Source organism: Coregonus clupeaformis, chromosome 7 (assembly GCF_020615455.1).
Source record: "Coregonus clupeaformis isolate EN_2021a chromosome 7, ASM2061545v1, whole genome shotgun sequence".
Lineage (NCBI taxonomy): Eukaryota > Metazoa > Chordata > Actinopteri > Salmoniformes > Salmonidae > Coregonus > Coregonus clupeaformis.
This window is the reverse complement of record NC_059198.1, coordinates 40,401,858-40,424,713: the sequence shown is the minus strand read 5'-3', so window position 1 is coordinate 40,424,713 and position 22,856 is coordinate 40,401,858. Positions and strand designations below refer to the sequence as shown.

The window sequence follows — 22,856 nt, the reverse complement described above, 5'->3', positions numbered from 1 at the left end:
AAGTAATGCTAGCAGGAGGTAGTATACGGCTAAAACAAGGCTACCGCAGTGTTCATTTGATTATAGCAAGACTGAGAATGAAGAAATCCAGCTGCGGAAAAAATTAAGAGACCACTGCAAATATTTCTTAAATCAGCATCTCTACATGTATGACAGCCATTCCATTCCAGTGTCTGTTGAATTCCAACACAGGCACACCTCATTCTACTGAATTAGGTACTGATTAGGTGATCACCTGAACCAAATCTTATTTAACGAGGAAAAGTATAAAAACCACTGCTGTGTTCATCACTATCCTCTTGCAATATGACCAGCTGGATGGCAAAAACAGTGCTAATAGTACCTCAAAAGTAATATTAATCAAAAAATAACTATTGACCATGCCAAAAGAGTTGAAAAGGAAAGTTTTGAGTGAGGAAAAGAAGGGTTCAATTCTGGCTTTACGGTTCAATTCTGGCTTTACTGGCAGAGGGATACACTGAGCATCAGGTTGCTTCCATCCTTAAAATTTCAAAGACGGCGGTTCATAAGAACAAGGTCAAGCAGCACACATTGAGGACAACAAAGCTACAGACCGGTAGAGGGCGAAAACGACTCTCTACTGACCGGGATGACCGCCAACTCATTCGAATGTCACTCAACAACCGTAGGATGACATCAAATGACCTACAAAAAGAATGGCAAACGGCAGCTGGGGTGAAGTGCACGGCGAGGACGGTTCGAAAAAGGCTCCTAGGAGCAGGGCTGAAGTGGAGCAAAGCAAGAAAAAAGCCCTTCATCAATGAGAAGCAAAGAAGAGCCAGGCTGAGGTTTGCAAAAGACCATAAGGATTGGACCGTAGAGGACTGGAGTAAGGTCATCTTCTCTGATGAGTACAATTTTCAGCTTTGCCCAACACCTGGTCGTCTAATGGTTAGACGGAGACCTGGAGAGGCCTACAAACCACAGTGTCTCGCACCCAATGTGACATTTGGTGGAGGATCGGTGATGATCTGAGGGTGCTTCAGCAAGGCTGGAATCGGGCAGATTTGTCTGTGTGAAGGACTCATGAATCAAGCCACGTATAAGGTTGTCCTGGAAGAAAACTTGCTTCCTTTTGCTCTGACATTGTTCCCCTACTCTGAGGATTGGTTTCTCCAGCAGGATAATGTGCCATGCCACACAGCCAGGTCAATCAAGGTGTGGATGGAGGACCACCAGATCAAGACCCTGTCATGGCCAGCCCAATCTCCAGACCTGAACCCCATTGAAAACTTCTGGAATGTGATCAAGAGGAATATGGATGGTCACAAGCCATCAAACAAAGCCGAGCTGCTTGAATTTTTGCGCCAGGAGCGGCATAAAGTCACCCAACATCAATGTGAAAGACTGGTGGAGAGCATGCCAAGACGCATGAAAGCTGTGATTGAAAATCAGGGTTATTCCACCAAATATTGATTTTTGAACTCTTCCTAAATTAAAACATTAGTATTGTGTTGTTTAAAAATGAACATAAACTTATTTTCTTTGCATTATTCGAGGTCTGACAACACTGCAAATTTTTTGTTATTTTGACCAGTTGTCATTTTCTGCAAATAAATGGTCTAAATGACAATATTTTTATTTGGAAATTGGGAGAAATGTTGTCAGTAGTTTACAGAATAAAACAAAATTAGAGAAAAAAAGTAAGAGCACTGCAAAATTATTTTTACCCAAACACATATCTATAAATAGTAAAACCAGAGAAACTGATCATTTTGCAGTGGTCTCTTACTTTTTTCCAGAGCTGTATATTCTTAACACTGGTAGAAAATGTACAGGTAAAGGTTTTATAGTTAATCTCTAGTGACCATGAATGTTATAGCTTTTTTTCAACTGTGGGTTAAAGGGGGAGGTAGACAACGAATAATGGAAATAAATGACTCCGGGTGTAAAGTGGGGAAATTGGTGATGTAATTTCGCTCAGTGCAATGTTCCCTGTTGTTGCCTCTCTCTCTCTCCCTTCACTTTCTCTTACTCTCTCTCTCTCTTTCTTCCTCCCTCTCTCTCTCTCTCCCCCTCTAATTTTCTCATTCTCTTACACACACACATTCACACTTACATCAACAACACATTAATGGCATCCGAATATGACAAGTGCACTGCCAAAATCCTGTAGGTTGCAAAACATGAGTAACCTACCTATGGGCAACCAAACCCCCCTAATGCTTCAGCCCTGGTCAATAGCAGAGAGTTTGCTGCTCTAGGTCTTTCTATGAGTGCTATGGGAATATTCTGGTCACAGGGCATTTTAATTCTCACTTCTCTCCCATGGTTGTGTGGAAGTGGAGGAAAGAGACAAGGATTTGGGTACAGCAGTGAAACAGTAGTACAAGACATCAGACCAAGCACGTTTTAGCTTGGACCGCATCCAGGCTCCCAGGTGCTTTAGTGGAAAGAAAGGCAGACATGACTCCTCGGGGAGAGCGAGGAACCCCCTAAGATATGTGTCTGTGTGCTTGCGTGCGTGCTCAATGCCGTGTGTACGTGTATGTTCTTGGAGGTATTGAGGGCAGCTGCGAGCAGGATAATGAATGGGATTCATGGTACTGTATGTTCCGACAGACAGAGGCTATAAGCTGCAGCAGAAGCTGCTCACATCAAAGGCGGAGGAGGTTTCGCCTTTATTAAGGCTCTTTCTAGGCACATAGGGGGCTTCCACAGCACCAGTGGCTGGTTCAACAACCTGGACCTTGTTAGCAGCAAGCTGCTTCATCTTTGAATCCAAGCTTATCTGAGTAAATTGCTGGCTTGGTGCTATGTGGCATTGAATTTCAAAGGGTTTCACTGTAGATGCTGTATGCTTTATCATATGGTGGATGGAAAGTGCAGTGGTATGAGTATCAATATGGCTTTTTAACGTATAGTTTATCTATTTGAAAGACCCACTGCAAATTAAAGCATATGTTAATAAGATGTCAACACAGGGATACACATTTCCATCCTACCCAATTTGGTTTTAAGTATGGATATTTTAAAGCATTCAATAATGCATTTATAGTAGATAGCTGCCCCATTTGACCATACACCGTTATTGATATAAACTTCTGAGGAATTGGATTTTACCTGATAAATTGCTTTGAAGTTAGCTGCACTCATGACCATTTACATAGATAGGTTGCCTATATATTGCTCTGATGGAGTGCTTTTCAATCCTAGTCCTTGAGAAACACTGGGTGCAGGCATTTGTTCTGGCTCAGCATTGACTAATTAACTAACTAATGATTAATTCAACTAATTAGCAAGCACATGTTTAGCTGATTCAGATGGGTCAGCACTGGATTAGATCAAAAGCCTCTACATACTATGGCTCAGACCTGTACTGAAGAACACCAATGGATTCTAACTTCATGTGGACCAGTATTGTAGTGCTTAAATTATTTTATGTAAGATGCAGGTGACATACCTTTCACGGAACTGAGTATAATAGAATAGAGTATGGCTACTGCATTTCTCTTTGCGTTCTGGTTATATTCACCAATACTAATAGGCTACCTGTTTTCCCACAAAGAAAATCTTACCCCCATATTTATTTCTTTAGAAATATAAAGGCTACTGAATAAATACCACATAACATAATTACATAATGAATCCAGCAAAATCATAGTGCATGTGGCACTGGCACAGCAGTAGCTAGCAGCTGTATGTAAGCGTGGTGCTGGGAAATTCTTGTTACTGATACGCCTAACATCTCGGGCACAATTGTTCGGTTGGCTATACTTGTTCAGTTGGCTAAATATGTCAATAATCAAAATGCGTACTCATCATCCCCAGAATCAGTTTGAGAATGAAAATAAAATTGTGCAATGCACATTTCGATTTGGCCTCTGTTATTGGTAAGCCACTAGCCATTCTTCCCGTATATAACTAGATTCCCCAACCCCCCCGCAATTTTGGAACCTAGGTGATGCGGTTCCATGTGGTGGAGATGCAGATAGAAAGCTCTGGATTGATGTTTCTGAGTGCGCCAGGTGCCTTGCGCAGGTTAGTTACAGACACTACGCTAGTCCACCCGTCCTACTTCTAGCTGAAAACGTTGGAGAGGTCTCACCATACGCGCTCTGGACGTTAGCAGCAGCACACCGCTGCTCTTCGATCTCAGCACGCCTGCACATCCAGCCATGGATGGGGAGTGTTCGTTACGGAGAGGATAGTTAAGAAGGCAATTATTCAAATCCTGCAGCAATTTCAGTCGATGGCTGCTGTGGTGGTATCATAGCAACAACACCCAATAATTAGAGAAACATCAACAATAGCCCGGGATCACCCACTGCCTGCCAGCACAAAACTCTCCATTACAAACTCGGCGCGCTGCTCGCTGGCAAGACACTCCCTGGAGAGGAGCGCGAGGCGCCGAATAAAAAGAATAGGCTTTTTCTCCCAGACGCAGGTTGACTTGGAAAGGCTTGAGCCTCGATGAAAACTACAGCGCCGAGTGACTGTGACTGGTTCCCCTTGCTGAAGAAGATCGCCAAATCCTTTGCCAGAATGGAATTACATGGAATAAACTAAGTTTCCTTTTACGACATGAGATATCCGCGCCCGGGAATCGAAACTTTATTTTAGGGGTTTTAATATGTGGTTGTTTTGCCTGTCTTCTATGGTAAGCTTACCATTATATAGGCGTTTGGATATGATATTGAAGTAGCCTACTAGTGCTAGAATAAACGGCTCATCTGAATTTCATGCATTTTTACTGTGCTTGTTCAATATGCGTTATAGATTACTCCTGTCACGACCGCAGGAAGCATTTTGAGCATTATTTAAATGCTCCTGCTCAATTAAATGTCATGGGGAAAAAACTGTATTTTCAATTGAAGACATTCAATCTGTTTTATGTTTTATCTACCTATGTAGATTATGTAGTGGGCCTAATGCACCATATCAATATAGCCATATCTGACAATTTATATAGGCCTATCAATAGAGCCTAGAATGTAATGTTATCATAACCATGAATAGCCTACTAAATATTCACCAACTGCACTTATGAATACTCAGTTGCCTGTCCAAGGACTGGATGACTGAATATTAATGGTGATCAGTTACCAAGTGAGCGCACTAAACCCATGTCATTATTAGGCTAATTATGTAATCAATTATTAAAATGTGAAGATATACTCAGGTTTTTTTTTAAGTGCTTCAATTGTGTCTGGAAATTGTCTCTTGAACATAAACAAGAGGATTCAGATTGTTTTAGGAAATCAGCTGACATTGAAATCCTATAATCCTAAAACCTGCTACATAACTTGTTGCAATGTAAATGCATGGTTATAAAATATTATCCTAATCATATAGTAAATAGAATTCTGATGAAGTAGACAATTGTGTTTGGCCGTTGCCTTAGGAACATAAGCAAACACATGATGAAAATCCCTCAGATAAACAGACACAGACTCCTCAGAAACAAGATTCCTGCTATTCCCCAACACAGTTTGAGACAAAACCTCCGCAGCACAACATGTCCCCTCTCAGGGGTAAACTAACCTGGCCATAGGACTCCTGTAGAACCCCGCAGCAGGTTTAGCACCATGACCTCATGCATGTGTAACAGAGGTCGTTTGGTGACCTGAGGAAGCTTGCCTTAGACGAGTTTCTCTGGGTCGGATAGGATCTCCCTGTGGAGAGACAAGGCTTAGGCTTAGCAGACTAATGTGCTTTTCTGGCAAGCAAGACACCTGGGTTCAAACCCTGTTTTTCACACAAGCATTAGAGTCCAGTAATAGCAATGGAGAGTGTTTAGAGGCTCTATACCACTGTGAGGATGGACAGAGCTGTGAACCTGGTGAACTTACTGCACAGAACCAAATGTTGATGAATGTGGATGTTTATAGGATACAGGTACAGTAGTCAAGTCTCTGTGTTTGTCAGAGGGGGATGAGACCTTAGAGATAAACACAGTATAGTGTATCCAACTCTATGGGTGAGACATGGTGAAAAGACCGATACAGTGCAGTAGAAAAGCTGAGGTCTGTTGAGGTATGTTTCAAGTTATGTTGCTATTTATGGAGAGATGGACGATAAGATGAGTGTTGGTGGCGGGTATATCTATCTATGAAGAGGAGAGTTTGGAGGTGTGGGAGTAGTAGGTATTAATAAAATAACGTAAATAACCAATATACTGTATATAACCAACATGATGAAGGCTCCTAAGGTGCGCTGGAGGGACAGGTAGAGAATAGTGCCTCATTGGAATTTACCACAGTCATAAGGAAGTACATGCGCCACTGATCATTAATTTCAACACTTCAGGTACCATTTCTGAGATAATAATGTACATCATGTGTTTACTATTCACCCTTGTTTATATACCAGCTCTGGGAGAATGGAGGAGAGATCAACAGTGTAAGATGCAGGTTTTATAGATTTGTTCAAAGTTTATGATGGATAGATGTAATCAAAGATTACTATAGCCTCTGTGTGCCTTTACAGCACTGACATGCTTGGAATCCATAGCCGCCTTAAGGCAGAAGTCAATTGTGTGTTTTTGATTATCTTATTTTACTTCTCATTAAGCACAGAATAAATCCCTCATTCGTGTGTGTGTGCATGAGTGCTTTTGTGGTTGTGTGTGTACAGTACGTGCGAGTGTGTGCATGGCCACGTATTCGTTCATGTGTTTAATGATCTCAGACATAATTTGACACAGTAGTTAAGGAGATCAATAGAATAGCGGGCGAAAACATCAGCACGTCAACGTTTCAATCCCAGCAGCCTTCAATCCAATCCTGCATCCTTATGATGCATAGCTTTGAAGGGAAAATGCACAGTCTGCTTGTTTGAGATTAGTTTTACAAACTCTATTTGATCCCACATGTCATTCCTATATGACAGTTTAAATGTATCTCATTCTCCCACTGCGACGCTGAGGTTACAGGTCAGCTTGCAGTTCAAAGGTTCATTAATCGATCCATAAATGCCTTATTGACTTCACAGAAGGTTGACAATACAACCCTGTCATGCTTCAGTTCCTCAAGACATTCCTCAGTGCATGTCCTATTATTTATCTATTTGGTACATCTCTTGTAATTTATAATTAATTTAATCAGGAATCATGGGTTGCTTTAATATTTTCTTACATGGTTGTAGATTTAACTTACATCATGCATCTTGTTATTCAACCAGTTTTAGTATTTCTTTATATGAATGAAATTAAATCAAACCCACACTGCAGAAAGCACACACCATGGAAAAGCACCATGCACCTATGTCTTGCTTAAAATAGGGGTTTTCAACATCCAAGAACAGTGTTATTTTCCTCAATGCCGGTTTCATTCAATCCCAGACCAATCAGTTAACATTCTAGCTCTTATTTTGCTCAAACTTGGCCCCTATAACTCAAATTAACAAGTATTTAATTGATTGCTACTTAATACTTATCTCCCCACTCATCATTTGTTGAAGTTCGCTGCAATGTTTGGCCGCTGTCAGTGACAGTTAAAAATGCTTGCGGTGGCCTGTAAAAACAAACCGCTACTGGCACTGGTCTCAGAACATTCTTCTCCTCCCTGACAGAGAACCCATGTTCTTTACACCATCTCACCATCCTCCAACAAAAGGAGGACAGCAATTCAGTTGGATACCAGGGAATAAATATATTGTCAGGAATAAAACTGTACTATAATTCATATAGCACGGCAATCCATCAATAGCCAATGAGTCAGACAGAGACAAATCCATTGTAAAAGATGGAGAACAGAAGAAAAAAACTGGTGATGAGATAGAGAGAAAAGTGATGAGGGGTTACAGCACCTCAGTCCACAGATTGACACAGTCCCCAACTTGAATACACTGCTTTAGCCACACCCATAGGTGCCAGGCAATAGTTGCTTACACACTTATCCCCTACAAAGCGTGCCTTCAAGCTTATATTTTCTCTATGGGGGAGATGTATGCTTGCACTCTCAGAAAAAAAGGGTTCCAAAAGGGTTCTTCAGCTGTCCCTAAAGGACAACCCTTTTTAGTTCCAGGTAGAACCCTTTTTGGTTCCAGGTAGAAACCTTTTGGGTTCCATGTAGAACCCTCTGTAGAAAGGGGTCTACATGCAACCCAAAACAGTTCTACTTGAAACCAAAAGTGTTCTACCTGGAACCAACAAGTGTTCTTCAAAGGGTTCTCCTATTGGTACAGCCGAAGAACCCTTTTAGTTTCTAGATAGTTTCAATATATAACTAGGATGCTATTTCCCACCAAATGTCAGCACTGTGTGTTCTCTCGCTCCCTGCTGATTTACAATTGGGAGATATTTAATTTTATGGCTACTCCAGACTCCTTTTCAGCTCATTTATCAGCTCATTTACTTAACAAAAGGCACATCTCAATAAGTGGTCCAAGTATCCTCATGACATGGCACAAGTGTCTATTGTTCCTCAAGCAAGGGGGGAGGCAGATGACATCACGAATCCCCATCAGATCGACTCCTTGAATGCTGGACTTCTTGAAGTTTTGCAGTTGTGTCTAAAAAACAGTATTTTGCTCAAACATATATTTTTGGGCCTTTAGTGTTTGTTCTTTACTGTATTTATACTTGGGATAACGCTTTTCAACAGTAAAAGTAAAAAAATCGCTGGAGGACGTCTTTAAATAATATACAGTAATTCACTGATAATAGCACCATGATAATAGCACCAATCTGATCAAATTCACAGGAGAGTTCCTTGTCCTCATCATTTGTGAGCTGACAAAAAATGGCTGGTAGTGAAGTGAGAGAAAAAAACTGTAGAGGTTTTTTTCAATGCTATCATTGAAGCGATCACATTAAGCTAAATGAGCTAGCTGAACAATGCTAAATGAGCTAGCCTACACACAGCTAGCCATTTTAATTGGACTGACCTCCTGTGACCAAGGGTAATACAAAAAGGCCAACACAAACACAAACAGTCCCCGAGCCTCCCTGAAAGCATTAGCTACTAGCTAGCATCTTCTCTCCTCCATTTTGGTAGTCGCTACTCACTGTGTTGATAAGCCTCAGCTGGGTCTGGGATGCCGGGTGCAGGGGTAGAGCCCTAAGCGCTCCTGTGGGCCCAGCAGCCATTTGACTTGTCCCTTTGAATTAGCTCCGACACCAGGTGCTTCTTTCTGCTCCATCTGTTTGCTAGCAAGGGGAGAATTAAAAGAGGCTTATTTTTCATCCAGGAGCATGTTTTTTTTATTAGCGCGCTAAAGAGCTGTTTCCTCTCATTTAATTTCTCTTGAGTGTGAGATTATTATTTTTTTGGTGATAAATGTGTGAGTCTTTTTGATTGAAGTACACTTTCAAAATGGCCATATGTCAGGGATGTGGTGTGTTCTTTCTCTCACTAATTTCGTAAGATAGTTAATTTGTAATAGAGTATGTGCAATCAACATATTTTGTGTTGCACACAGGGCTGTAATGCACAATTGAATAATTGATTTATTTGTGATTTATTTATTAGACTTGGTATTCACCCTCACATCGTGGTTTGTTTTAGGGGGACTATTGGGACTAATGACCATTAGTTAGACTGAAGCCATTATTCCCATGTGTTGATTGGTAGCCATCAATAATCAGCTGTGTCTGTAAGCTAATGAAACACCTTCAGGCAGAGCGAGGTGTGAGTCCCTCTGGATCACACTGTTATCGACTCCTTCTCTCATTAGCATTATTCATCCTGTGGCTACTGGCTGTTTCACGCCACCAGAGAGTCACTCGCTCCAGCTGGGAACTGCAGTGTGCACCAATCTCCATGCATCTAAATTAACCATTGTATGATTAGAATTCCTGTGGACAAGATTTAGGTATTTGGTTATCTATTTGAATATGCCCTCCTGAGGTTGTCTATGTGCCAATGTTATGGATAATCATATTTTTTACTGGCTCTTCAGAGTAGTCAGAGAAAGGAGATAATTTCCATGACAACTCTCCACAGATGGTGAAGATCTTTGTATCAAAGCATAACAGTGTCACATGTCCAGGTGGGCTAGGTCTGCTGAGACAGCATGGGCCTTGTATGAGTGTTACTCCTCTCTGGTTGAGGTGAGGAGACCTGTATGGGGAGCTTCAATTTCTTCGGCTCTGCTTGGCTGCTTCAAGGTGGTGTATTAGCTCGCTGTATGTGCACCATCACTACTCGCACAATAACATCAAAAGAAGCTCACCTGGGCCAGAAAACCACCCTATCTGGTAACACTGACTGCTCACAACAACACACTTTTAGACCACATTTTCGGGCACATTGACATTCACTGCTTTTAAACATCTCCTTTTAGTTTCGTTATCTGCCTTTAGCTCAAGGGGATAGCTCAGTGGTATCTTGCTCCACTCATTGTATAGGTATTGGCATTGCTGTTGGTTTCGCTATTGATAGTGACGGTGTACCTAATTCAGAGTTTTAGAGCTTTTCCGGCCCAATGATTTATCACTCAACTGCAGGGATCCCCCAAGGTTTAGTCTCAAATCCTTTCCTGATGTGCTGTGCATAGCAAGAGCCAGTAAGCACACTACACACAGTGTAGACTTTTAAGGGACAGTCTTCTTCCTGTATTCAGTGTTTTCTATAGGGTGCTTTTTCACAATGTGCACACTGTAGTAGGGTTTCATGATGCATTACTCTATGCAGCTGTCAACCGCAGTATTTGGTAAAGGTGCTACCTGGCGTGTAGAAATTGAAGTGGCGTGGCAGCGTTGGACGACCAGTTGTTTTCTTTCTTCACACTCCACTAGGCTTTATAGCCGGCGAGCAAACTGGGAAGATGTATGTGTTGCTCTATATTTCCCTGTTGTTCTTGAAACACTGTATTGTGAAGCCACAGAATGTCTGCTTATCCCGTATCTGCAATGCCGCTCTGTCATTTTGGTGCATTCACCCCAGAGCGTGCGTGTGTGTGCACATGCATGTGTGTTACTCCGCTCCCTGTGCTGTGGCGGAAATCTCGTCACTCCCACATGTCTCGAGCTGTCACCCAGTGAGCAAGTGCCTCCGGAAAACAGGCTTCACTTTGCATTGGTTCTCATTGTTTTGCTCCTCCTTCATCCTGAAAGAGCTTAATTTAGCATGCATATTTCACTGGGATGATCTAAATTAGTCAGAGCATAGCAGAGGTGTCGCTCTATTGCACTGAATAGGAACGTAGTAGTTTGTGTTGGCGTTTGTTCAAGTGTCTCTTCTCTAAATGTTACTAAATGTATCGCAAGCTTATGACCATATCAAATTCAGCAGTGCAATAACTAAAATGGACCGCTTGAGTATCATCATCAGTATTGCACATCTAGGTCTGTTATCTAACCCTGTCTCTTCCTCTCCCTTTTTTCTTTCTCTGTCTCTCCCTCCTCTTTCTCTGACCTTCTCTCCCTGCCTATCTCTCACTCTCTTCCCCCTCCTCTCTCTCTCCCTCCCCCCCTCTCTCTCTCCCTCCTCTCTCTTTCCCCCTCTCTTTCTGGCCTCAGGATGAGTGAGTGAACCGTCCGTCCACCGAGTCCCGACCATGATCGCCACCGGAGGCCTGTTGCGGATCAACAGGAGGCAGGACTCGCTGCGCTCCAAGAGCCGTGCAGAGAACAAGCGCAAGAGGAAAGCCAAGAAGAAGCGGAAGAATGAGGTGGTGGTGGTCAAGGGCAAGCTGAATCTCTGCTCCATCTCGGGGGTGGTGGCGGCCATTGGGATACTAATCCTACTGGTGGGCATTGCCATAGCCATACTGGGTTACTGGCCCAGGGAGAGCCCACTGTACCCGGAGCCAGCCCAAATCCAGATAATTTACGACAAAAAGGAGGAGTCAGGGCTGACGGGCAACTGGATGAACAACGCGAAGGACGGATTTCACCTGGATGGGGATTTGGTCAGTAACAATCGTTCCAACGGCACAGGTTCAGAGGAGCCTTCTATGGGCTTCCTGGCCGAGTTCTTGGATAAGTACCTGTACTCGGACAAGCTGAAGGTGATCGGGCCCCTCATCATGGGCATTGGCATCTTCCTGTTTATCTGCGCCAATGCGGTGCTGCACGAGAACCGCGATAAGAAGACCAAAATCATCAACCTGAGGGACATCTACTCCACTGTCATCGACATCCACAGCTTGCGGACTAAGGAGAACATGCCGCTCAATGGCTTTGTGAACTACATGCAGTCCAAAGGGTTGGAGGGAAAACCTAGCGCTGCATATACCGCCGCTCTACTAGCCAAAGGCACTTGGCCTTCGGGGGGTTCACCGGACGAGGGCAGCCTGGGCCCCTCCAGATGCCACTCCCTGACAAGGTCGAGGGTCTCATCTCTAGAGAGGCAGACGTTCACCGACACAGTCTACACTATTTCCAGACACAGCGGGGCCGGCCAGCAGAGCAGCCCGATTCCCATCCCCAAACGGTGGGAGACCCGGACAATAGTGGCCTCCTCGGTCAACGCCTTCACTCTCCCCATGACCAAACCCAACCATCGGGCCAACCAGCATCAGCGCAGGCCTTCAGCCAAAGCAGAGGCGGGGAGGAGCAGGGCTGCCCTGTGCGACTCTGGCGAGGAAGACAAAGCCCAGGTTGGGTACGGAGTTCCAGAAACCACCACCCAGGCCAAGGTGGAGACTTTGCAGACGGCTATGCTCCTGCCTCAGGACTCAGTAGAGGTGTACAAGAGCAGTACTAGCCTCCAGGGGGCACTTCAGGGCTCCCAGGTCCAGTTGCTCCCCTCGTCCCCCACTGGCCCCAGGGTGATGGGTTCTCACTTGTCCCTCAGCGCCCTGACGGACTACTCCAGGTCCATCGACCTGGGCATCACTCCATCCACCCCCACCGAATGGAAGGTGGAACGGTCCCGGCGACTCAGCTGTCCTCGTTTAGAGGTACCGGGAGGCGGTGGGTACATCAAACTGGGCGACCTGGGGGGGGAGTCCTTTGAGTCAAGGGAGTCATGTGAGGTGACTGCCTTCAGCCGAGTGACCTCAGAGGAGGGTCAGGCTAAGAGTCAGAGGGAAGGAGGAGTAGCAAATGAACAGGAGGAGAGCAGTCCCGGGGTACCACAGGACAGGTGCTCAAGGAGATACTCCAACAAAGAGAAACTTCTCATGATCTCTCAGTCAGACTCCGTTTTGGACGATGAGGAAGTGGAGAGCACAGAGATATGATTGGACAATTACTGATTGGTGGATTGAGTTTATTTGAACAAAATGAACACGGGATAACTGGCAGTTGGTTGAAGACACTTGACAGCAGTTTCATGGAATTATGACAATGACAATACTACATAGGATCTGAGATCTAGAGTATCTTGTGGTTCGTTGCAAATGCAATTATCGATATGTGACCAAAAACCGAACATGGTGGGCTATGAAAACGGAAGACTGTGTGTATAGTATTTTGTCAAGCGTTTGTTTGTGTAGGTTGGAAGCATCGCACCCAACTGAAAGAGTTTCAAAGCAAAAAGATAACATTAACCAAAAAAGGGCCCGTTTTAAAATGTTGATTGTACAGTTAGTTACTGTACCATCCACTTGATGTAATAGTTTCTCTAATTTGTAGAAATATAGTGTTGCTGTTCCACCTACTGTCACAACAGATACTGTAGTAGTATATTGTTTGAGAGTTGGTGTCTCAACAGCATGTATTTTGTACTTTAATGTTCTTGCAGTTTTTATCAGTTGCCAGAGGAAGGTTTGAATTCAAACTTTAATAGCAATACATCATTGACCATCTCTGTTTGCTTGTGGGGGAAACAATGTTGGCATATTTGCCTGTGTGTCTTTTAAATTCTCTGAATAAGGCTTGTGTGTTATTGTTTAGAACTTGCTTTTTAAGGAATCTACTGTATACCTTTGCCGTCGCTTTTGCCTGAGCGAAATTAAAAACAACACACTAACTAGCACAATTCACAGCTGAACACTTGTATCTCTGTACAAGTAGCCTAAGTACCTTAGCACAAGTAACCATCTGTGGGAAAAAAATACTTATCAAATCAATGTTATCCTGTGCAAAAGCAGCTGGATTGTTTTTGTGGTTGGTTCTTGTTCAATAACACACCTGAAGTAAATAATTGTATTCCAATTGTTCCTGGTGCCCATGGTCAATTCAACCATCCCATAGTCGTCCTATGGCTCAATCAGTCTTCAAATAAACGTATGAAGCTGTCTCATCTGTACCATCTGTTTTTCCGACATGTCAATCAAGTTATCAACCCAAAGGTGTGAGAGCACTGTCTCCAAATTGAATACTCAGCCTAGCCAAGCAGATCTTGATGTGCCAGTGTGTTCAAAATATTAGTTCAGCAATGTATAGCTGAGAGAGATATAGAGAGTGTGAGAGAGGGAGAGATATATATATAGAGTGTGAGAGAGGGAGAGAGAGAGAGATATAGAGAGTGTGAGAGAGAGAGAGAGAGAGAGAGAGAGAGAGAGAGAGAGAGAGAGAGAGAGAGAGAGAGAGAGAGAGAGAGAGAGAGAGAGAGAGAGAGAGAGAGAGAGAGAGAGAGAGAGAGAGAGAGAGAGAGAGAGAGAGAGAGAGAGATAAATAGAGGAAGAGAGAGAGAAAGAGGGGGAGAGAGAGAGAGAGAGAGAGAGAGAGAGAGAGAGATGGAGCATGAAAGAGAGCTGAGTGCAAGTGTAAGAAAAAGTGTTTTCCTGTCAATGGGAGTAACAGTGTTCCACATTTGGTACGGAGTCCTGGTTTCCATCTGTTCATGGGGAGAAGGAGCTTTATATAGACACAAGAAACGCCAGGGTGAATACCATTACAAGCAAAACGATTCCCCAAATTTTAATGCCAATCCTCAAGCTGTCGGGCGTCTTATGTAAACGTGACTGGCCGCTCTGTTTTATGATAGATTATTATGGATTTAATCTAACCTTTCTGTGGATAGGACACCTCGTGTTTCTCCGCTATATTCATTTGAGGGCCTTTGAAGTGTGTGTTCTCTTTGAACATGTATTAATTTATTATAGTTCTGCAGGAATCCAAGAGCAACATAAATTCAACCCTAAAACAGATTATGCACATTAAACCCACTTCTTCAGCTTTGTCTTTCCTCTCCCCTCCACTGCACTGCTGCTGCATTCAAACTTGACCTCTGCACTAATTTTTTTTCTCCACCTGTCTGATCTTTCTCTCAGCCAGCCAAAGCAGATGTGTGAAATATTTATCTCTGTCTCTCTCTCTCTCTCTCTCTCTCTCTCTCACTCTCTCTCTCTCTCCCTCTTTCTTGCTCTCACTCTCTCTCTCTCTCCCTGATCTGCAGTGAGTTCTGAATCTTCCAACATCTCTCTCAAACCCTCCTCCTCTTACTAACATATCCCTTTCTTAAATGTCAAATGACAGTGTTTTCTCATCAATGTTTAACTACTACTTCAATCAATCAAATGTATTTATAAAACCCTTTTTACATCAGCAGATGTCACAAAGTGCTTATACAGAAACCCAGCCTAAAACCCCAAAGAGCAAGCAATGCAGATGTAGAAGCACAGAGGCTACGAAAAACTCCCTAGAAATGCAGGAACCTAGGAAAAACCTAGAGAGGAACCAGGCTCTGAGAGGTGACCAGTCCTTTTCTGGTTGTGCCTGGTGGAGATTATAAGAGTACATGGCCATTAAGTCCAGTTCGTTCTTCAAGATGTTCAAATGTTCATAGATGACCAGCAGGGTCAAATAATAATCACAGTGTTTATTGAGGGTGCAACAGGTCAACACCTCAGGAGTAAATGTCAGTTGGCTTTTCCTAGCAGAGCATTTAGAGGTCGTGACATCAGGTGTGGTAGGGAGAGGGAGAGAGGGAGAGAGAGAGAGAGAGAGAGAGAGAGAGAGAGAGAGAGAGAGAGAGAGAGAGAGAGAGAGAGAGAGAGAGAGAGAGAGAGAGAGAGAGAGAGAGAGAGAGAGAGAGACGGCCAAAACAGCAGGTCCGGGACAAGGTAGCATGTCCGGTGAACACGTCAGGGTTCCATAGCCGTAGATCAGCAGCACGACCAGGTGGACTGGGGACGGGGACAGCCAGGAGTCGTCAGGATAGGTAGTCCTGAGGCATGGTCCTAGGGCACAGGAAGCTGCTGATGGGAGGACGGCTCATAATAATGGCTGGAACGGAGCGAATGAATGAATGAAATGGCATCAAACAGATGGAAACCATTTGTTTATGTATTTGAAACCATTCCACTAATTCCGCTCCAGCCATTACCACAAGCCCGTCCTCCCCAATTAAGGAGCCACCAACCTCCTGTGTCCTAGGGCTCAGGTCCTCCAGGAGGGGTGAGAGAGCGAGAGAGCGAGAGAGCGAGAGAGAGAGAGAGAGAGAGAGAGAGAGAGAGAGAGAGAGAGAGAGAGAGAGAGAGAGAGAGAGAGAGAGAGAGAGTATATTTAAGATCACACAGGACATCAGATAAGACAGGAGAATTACACCAGATAGGACAGTCCTGCCACCAGCTGCTTGCTTAGAAATTCTAGGAACACTAAGGAGTCCTGCGTCTTGTGACCGTAGCGTACATCTAGGTATGTACAGCAGGACCAAATCGGAGAGATAGGTAGGAGCAAGTCCATGTAATGCTTTGTAGGTTAGCAGTAAAACCTTGAAATCAGCCCTAGCCTTAACAGGAAGCCAGGCTAGCACTGGAGTAATATGATAATTAAAAAAAAACTTCTAATGAACAGTTTTAATGCTCGGTTGTCTTCAACAGCAGGCGGTTATATAATTGGTATAGCCTACCATATGCAGACTACCCCACTATTCCTGCAAATTCACTTATCAAGTCTCCTGGGTACTGTTTCTCACTTGAGGTGAGTGTTTTTCCTCTATTCTTTATGACTTTTTCAGCTCACACAGTGATTCTTTGCTCATTAAGATAATGAGCTGTAAGTCCTCTTGAAGATTGTCATTAAAGTGAGATTAATTACAACAACCAGAATTAGACATCACTTCTCAGTGGATAGGATTAATAAAAAATGTGAAGGCCAAATCCAATGCCATAGATAGTATAGACCGCTGGCCATATAGGCTACTTCACATGGAAGAGAAATGCATTCCCCATGTTACATTTGTTCAACTCATCTAAATTTGACGTGACGGAATGAGAGTATCCACAGTCACATAGTTTTTTATCCCGTCTGTAACATCTGATCTAAATGACATCCGCATAGAGCTCCTGATATGCCACTGACAGAAGAAATCAAGCTCCCAGCACTTGTTGTAAACGACATCAAAAATCAGCTTGTACCATCAACACGTAGTACACGTTTATCATCATAACAGCCGAGCTGCAAAATAAGCCTGTGTTTAATGTTAACAGTATGACAGCTTGGTAAACATTTGCATCAAACTATTTAGTGTCAGTGACTCACAGAGGATATCAAGTCGCAATATAGGAAGCGTAAATATACGGTGCCTTCAGAAAGTATTCACACCCCTTGACTTTTTCCACATTTTGTTGTGATACAGCCTGAATTTAAAATAGATTAAATTGAGATTTTGAGTCACTGATCTACACACAATAACCCATAATGTCAAAGTGGATTTTTTTAATTCATAAAAAATGTACAGCTGAAATGTCTTGAGTCAATAAGTATTCAACCCCTTTGTTATGGAAAGCTTTAATAAGTTCAGGAGTAAAAATGTGCTTAACAAATCGCATAATAAGTTGCATGGACACATTCCGGTTAGTGGTTAACATGATTTTTTAATGACTACCCCATCTCTACCCCACACATACAATTATCTGTAAGGTCCCTCAATCGAGAAGTGAATTTCAAGCACAGATTCAACCACAAAGACCAGGGAGGTTTTCCAATGCCTCGCAAACAAGGACACCTATTGGTAGATGTGTACAATATCCCTTTGAGCATGGTGAAGTTATTAATTACACTTTGGATGGTGTACCAATACTCCTAGTCACTACAAAGATACAGGCGTCCTTCCTAACTCAGTTACCAGAGAGTAAGGAAACTGCTCAGGGATTTCACCATAAGGCCAATTGTTATTTTATAACAGTTACAGAGTTTAATAATTGTGATATGAGAACACTGAGGATGGATTACAACATTGTAGTTACTCCACAATACTAACCTAAATGACAGAGTGAAAAGAAGGAAAACAAGCCACTTAAGTAATACTGCAAAAAATGTGGCAAAGAAATTGTCCTGAATACAAAGTGTTATGTTTGGGGCAAATCCAACACAACACATCACTGAGTACCACTCTTCATATTTTTCAAGCATGGTGGTGGCTGCATCATGTTATAGGTAGGCTTGTCATCGGAAAGGATAAAAAAAAATGGAATACAGCAATAAGAAAAGGCAAAATCCAAGAGGAAAACCTGGTTCAGTCTGCTTTCCAACTGACACTGGGAGACGAATTCACCTTTCAGCAGGACAATAACCTAAAACACAAGGCCAAAGACGACATTTAATGTTCCTGAGTGGCATAGTTACAGTTTTGACTTAAATCGGCTTGAAAATCTATGGCTAGACTTGAAAATGGCTGTCTAGCAATGATCAACAATCAACTTGACAGAGCTTGAATAATTTTTTAACGAATAATGGGCAAATATTGTACAATCCAGGTGTGCAAAGCTCTTAGAGACTTACCCAAAAAGACTCACAGCTGTAATCGCCGCCAAGGGTGCTTCCACAAAATATTGACTCAGGGGTGGGAATACCTATGTAAATGAGATATCTTTGTATTTCATTTTCAATAAATGTGCAAACATTTATAAAAACATGTTTTCACGTTGTCATTATGGTGTATTGTGTGTAGATGGGTGAGAATTGTTATTTATTTAATCAATTTTGATTTCAGGCTGTAGCACAACAACATGTGAGATAGGTCAAGGGGTATGAATACTTTCTGAAGGCACCGTATTACAGTGATCATTACTGATTACATGTAATCTGAAAAGAAGAAGAAAACTTTAACTGTAATCAGTTACGTTAGCAGCGAAAATATTATAATCAGATTACAAATACTTTTGAAAAACTAGGTGATTACTTCTTCGATTACTTTTAAATTAAGAAAGGATGTTGGCAAAAAATACATTATGACACCTTTCAGTTTTCTCAATGACATTCAAATCAGCATTGAAAAAAGGAGCAAGTTTAAATTTGTTCCACCTGAGGGAGTCTGAACACAAGTCAGACTTGCTGACAGACCAAATGTGTTTGATGGATCCTTTAACTGAAAGTAATTTGATTACATTACTGAGTTTGGGTAATCCAAAAGTTACATTACTGATTACAATTTTGGACAGGTTACTAGTAACTGTAATGGATTACAATTAGAAAATAACCTAGCCAACCCTGGTGTGATCAAATTACTTTCTATAAGGTATGCTTAGGGCCATATATCAAATCAAATGTTATTTGTCACATGTGCCGAATACAACAGGTGTAGATCTTACCGTGAAATGCGTACTTACAAGCCCTTAACCAACAATGCAGAAATCTTTTTCAAGTAAGAAAATATTTGCAATTTTTGATTTATTAATAAAATAAACTAGGTTAGTCGAGATAATTGAGGTAGTATGTAATTTACATGTAGGTAGGGGTAAAGTGACTACGCATAGATAATAAAGAGCGAGTAGCAGCAGCGTAAAAAAGGGGGTCAATGCAAATATAAGGCTCTCTCTCTAGTTTCTATTTATTTTTATTTAACCTTTATTTAACCAGGTAGGCCAGTTGAGAACAAGTTCTCATTTACAACTGCGACCTGGCCAAGATAAAGCAAAGCAGTGCGATAAAAACAACAACAACACAGAGTTACACATGGGATAAACAAAAACGTACAGTCAATAACACAAAAGAAAAATAGAAAATCTGTATACAGTGTGTGCAAATGTAGTAAGTTATGGAGGTAAGGCAATAGATAGGCCATAGTGCAAAATAATTACAATTTAGTATTAACACTGGAGTGATAGATGTGCAGAAGATGATGTGCACATAGAGATACTGGGGTGCAAATGAGCAAAATAAATAACAATATGGGGATGAGGTAGTTGGGTGGGCTAATTACAGATGGGCTGTGTACAGGTGCAGTGATCAGTAAGCTGCTCTGACAACTGATGCTTAAAGTTAGTGAGGGAAATAAGAGTCTCCAGTTTCAGATATTTTTGCAGTGCGTTCCAGTCATTGGCAGCAGAGAACTGGAAGGAATGGCGGCCAAAGGAGGTGTTGGCTTTGGGGATGACCAGTGAGATATACCTGCTGGAGCGCATACTACGAGTGGGTGTTGTTATGGTGACCAATGAGCTAATATAAGGCGGGGATTTGCCTAGCAGTGATTTATAGATGACCTGGAGCCAGTGGGTTTGGTGACGAATATGTAGTGAATATCTTGTGAGCCAACGAGAGCGTACAGGTCACAATGGTGGGTAGTATATAGGGCTTTGGTGACAAAACGGATGGCAAAGTGATAGACTACATCCAATTTGCTGAGTAGAGTGTTGGAGGCTATTTTGTAAATGACATCGGCGAAGTCAAGGATCGGTAGGATAGTCAGTTTTACGAGGGCATGTTTGGCAGCATGAGTGAAGGAGGCTTTGTTGCGAAATAAGAAGCCGATTCTAGATTTAACTTTGGATTGGAGATGCTTAATGTGAGTCTGGAAGGAGAGTTTACGGTCTAACCAGACACCTAGGTATTTGTAGTTGTCCACATATTCTAAGTCAGACCCGCCGAGAGTAGTGATTCTAGTTGGGCAGGCAGGTGCAAGCAGCGTTCGATTGAAGAGCATGCATTTAGTTTTACTAGCGTTTAAGAGCAATTGGAGGCTACGGAAGGAGTGTTGTATGGCATTGAAGCTTTTTTGTAGGTTTGTTAACACAGTGTCCAATGAAGGGCCAGATCGTCTGCGTAGAGGTGGATCTGAGAGTCACCAGCAGCAAGAGCGACATCATTGATATACACAGAGAATAGACAACAGGCCCTCCGATTTGACACATTGAACTCTAACTGAGAAGTAGTTGGTGAACCAGGCGAGGCAGTCATTTGAGAAACCAAGGCTATTTAGTCTGCCAATAAGAACCCTTTTTGGTTCCAGGTAAAAACCCTTTTGGGTTCAGTGTAAAAACTCTCTGTGGAAAGGGTTCTACATCATGGAATTGAAAATGGTTCTACCTGGAACCAAAAGGGTTCTACCTGGAACCAAAAGGGTTCTACCTGGAACCATGGCGGCGGGAAGATGTTTTGGGGTGGGGGTGCTGTCGACCGTAGGGGGGGGGGACTGTCGACCGCTCTGCTGAGAATAATTTTTGTCCACTCATACATGAGTAATAAAGGCCTAGTTAAAGGTCTTTTTTTTCTACATCCCGAGGCTATGCCAAGAACCTAAAAGGGTTCTTCAACGGTTTCTTCTATGGGGACAGCTGAAGAACCCTTTTAGGTTTTTTTCTAAGAGTGTATGTCAGATATTTCCATAGGCCTAGACAACAACCTCAACAATAGCAGGAGGTCTCTTTTCTCTAACATAAGAAAAAGGAAGAGGGGGGAAATCCATACATACAAAAGATGCACAGTGGGGTTTCTGCTAAAACCTGAGTTGGATTATGTAACGACAGATGCCGTCTACGACGCCCAAACATCTAGCAGCATCTCCCCTACCTTTCTCTAACCATCACCTGCACATTATCGCAGCACAGCTCAACAGCTCGTATCCAAGCGCTGTGCACATTACAACTTCCATTATCCGCTGGAAAACAGCCGTTCACCATCCCACACATTCACTTGAATAACAACCAGTGGGCCTGGGCGCCCTCCAGGTCCACAAATAGCTCCTAAGATATATGACTCCTCGTGTTCGTCATACCCAGCCTCATTTCTTTACATACCTCATATCAGTGTGACAGTGTGTGCAGGCAGAATGACATGTGGACATCTAATAATGTGAGTCACATGTAGCCTAGTAATTGGGAGGCAAAGCATGATATCTTGAAATTAACTCATGGATGGCCATGCATTGGCTGCTGTCTTCAAAGGCTGCGTAGGCTTCGATAAATACACGCTGCTGTCTTTTTGCACCATCTAGTGGTGATTTTTAAACCAAATCTCGCTTAGGGCCCCCAAAAGGCTAGATCCAGCCCTGTCCACACTCATTGCTTGATCCACTGCAGCTCACCAGCTGATGTAGGCTGTTTGCCAGGTGTGACAAGTCCTTCCCACTGCTGAACAGAACTGCGCTGCGCATCTGTTCTGCTAATATTAATTGTGCTTATCACTGAAAAGCTCTCAATCTCTCCAAAAACTCTTGTCCAGTCCACTTAGTAATCAGATTTTTGTTTAAGTCAACTGAAATGAAAAATTATTTAGTTTAGTGATCGTTTTTTCTGGGTCTATTTAGTCAGTTATAGTCTCTTCAATTGCCACTGAATATGGTTGATGAAATTAACACTGCTGTGTGTGTGTGTGTGTGTGTGTCTGTCTGTGTGTGTGTGTGATGATCATTTATGAACGCACACAACTTTCTGGACATCGCCGGTCTACCAACCACCGGTCCTGGCAACCCACATTACGCACACCTGGCAACCATCATTATCACACCTGCTCCCCATCGTTATGCACACCTGGACTTCATCATTACCTTGATTACTTCCCCTTTATTTAGCCCTCAGTAGCCTCAGTCTTCAGGCAGTATTGGTTTTGTTCACATTTGGTGTGCCGCACCTGGTTTGTTTATCTGCTTATTCTCATTATTAAACTCACCTTCTGCACCTGCTTCCTGACTCCTAGCATATACGTTACAGTTCTATATCTTGGAGATATAAGAAAGCTCAGGAAATATTTTTGGTTTTCCTTACATATATGTAAACACTTTTTTTTCGGTAGGCACAAAACTACCTTCATACTTCCGGTTACCTTCAGACGAGTCCCATCACACTTGTGGAGGTCGTAGAGCAAAAAGGAGAACACCATCGTGTTTGTGAGAATCTGC

General features: G+C 42.7%; 1 protein-coding gene across 1 annotated transcript; it reads left to right on the top strand.

The window, feature by feature from the left end:
- Window positions 1-4,029: 4,029 nt before the first annotated feature.
- On the top strand, window positions 4,030-14,087 carry LOC121568677 (transmembrane protein 200C-like). Its single transcript, XM_041879081.2, has 2 exons — window positions 4,030-4,621; window positions 11,426-14,087. The coding sequence occupies exon 2, from the start codon at window positions 11,464-11,466 to the stop codon at window positions 13,090-13,092; it is 1,629 nt and encodes a 542-aa protein (XP_041735015.2). The 5' UTR covers window positions 4,030-4,621; window positions 11,426-11,463; the 3' UTR covers window positions 13,093-14,087.
- The last annotated feature ends 8,769 nt before the right edge of the window (window positions 14,088-22,856 follow it).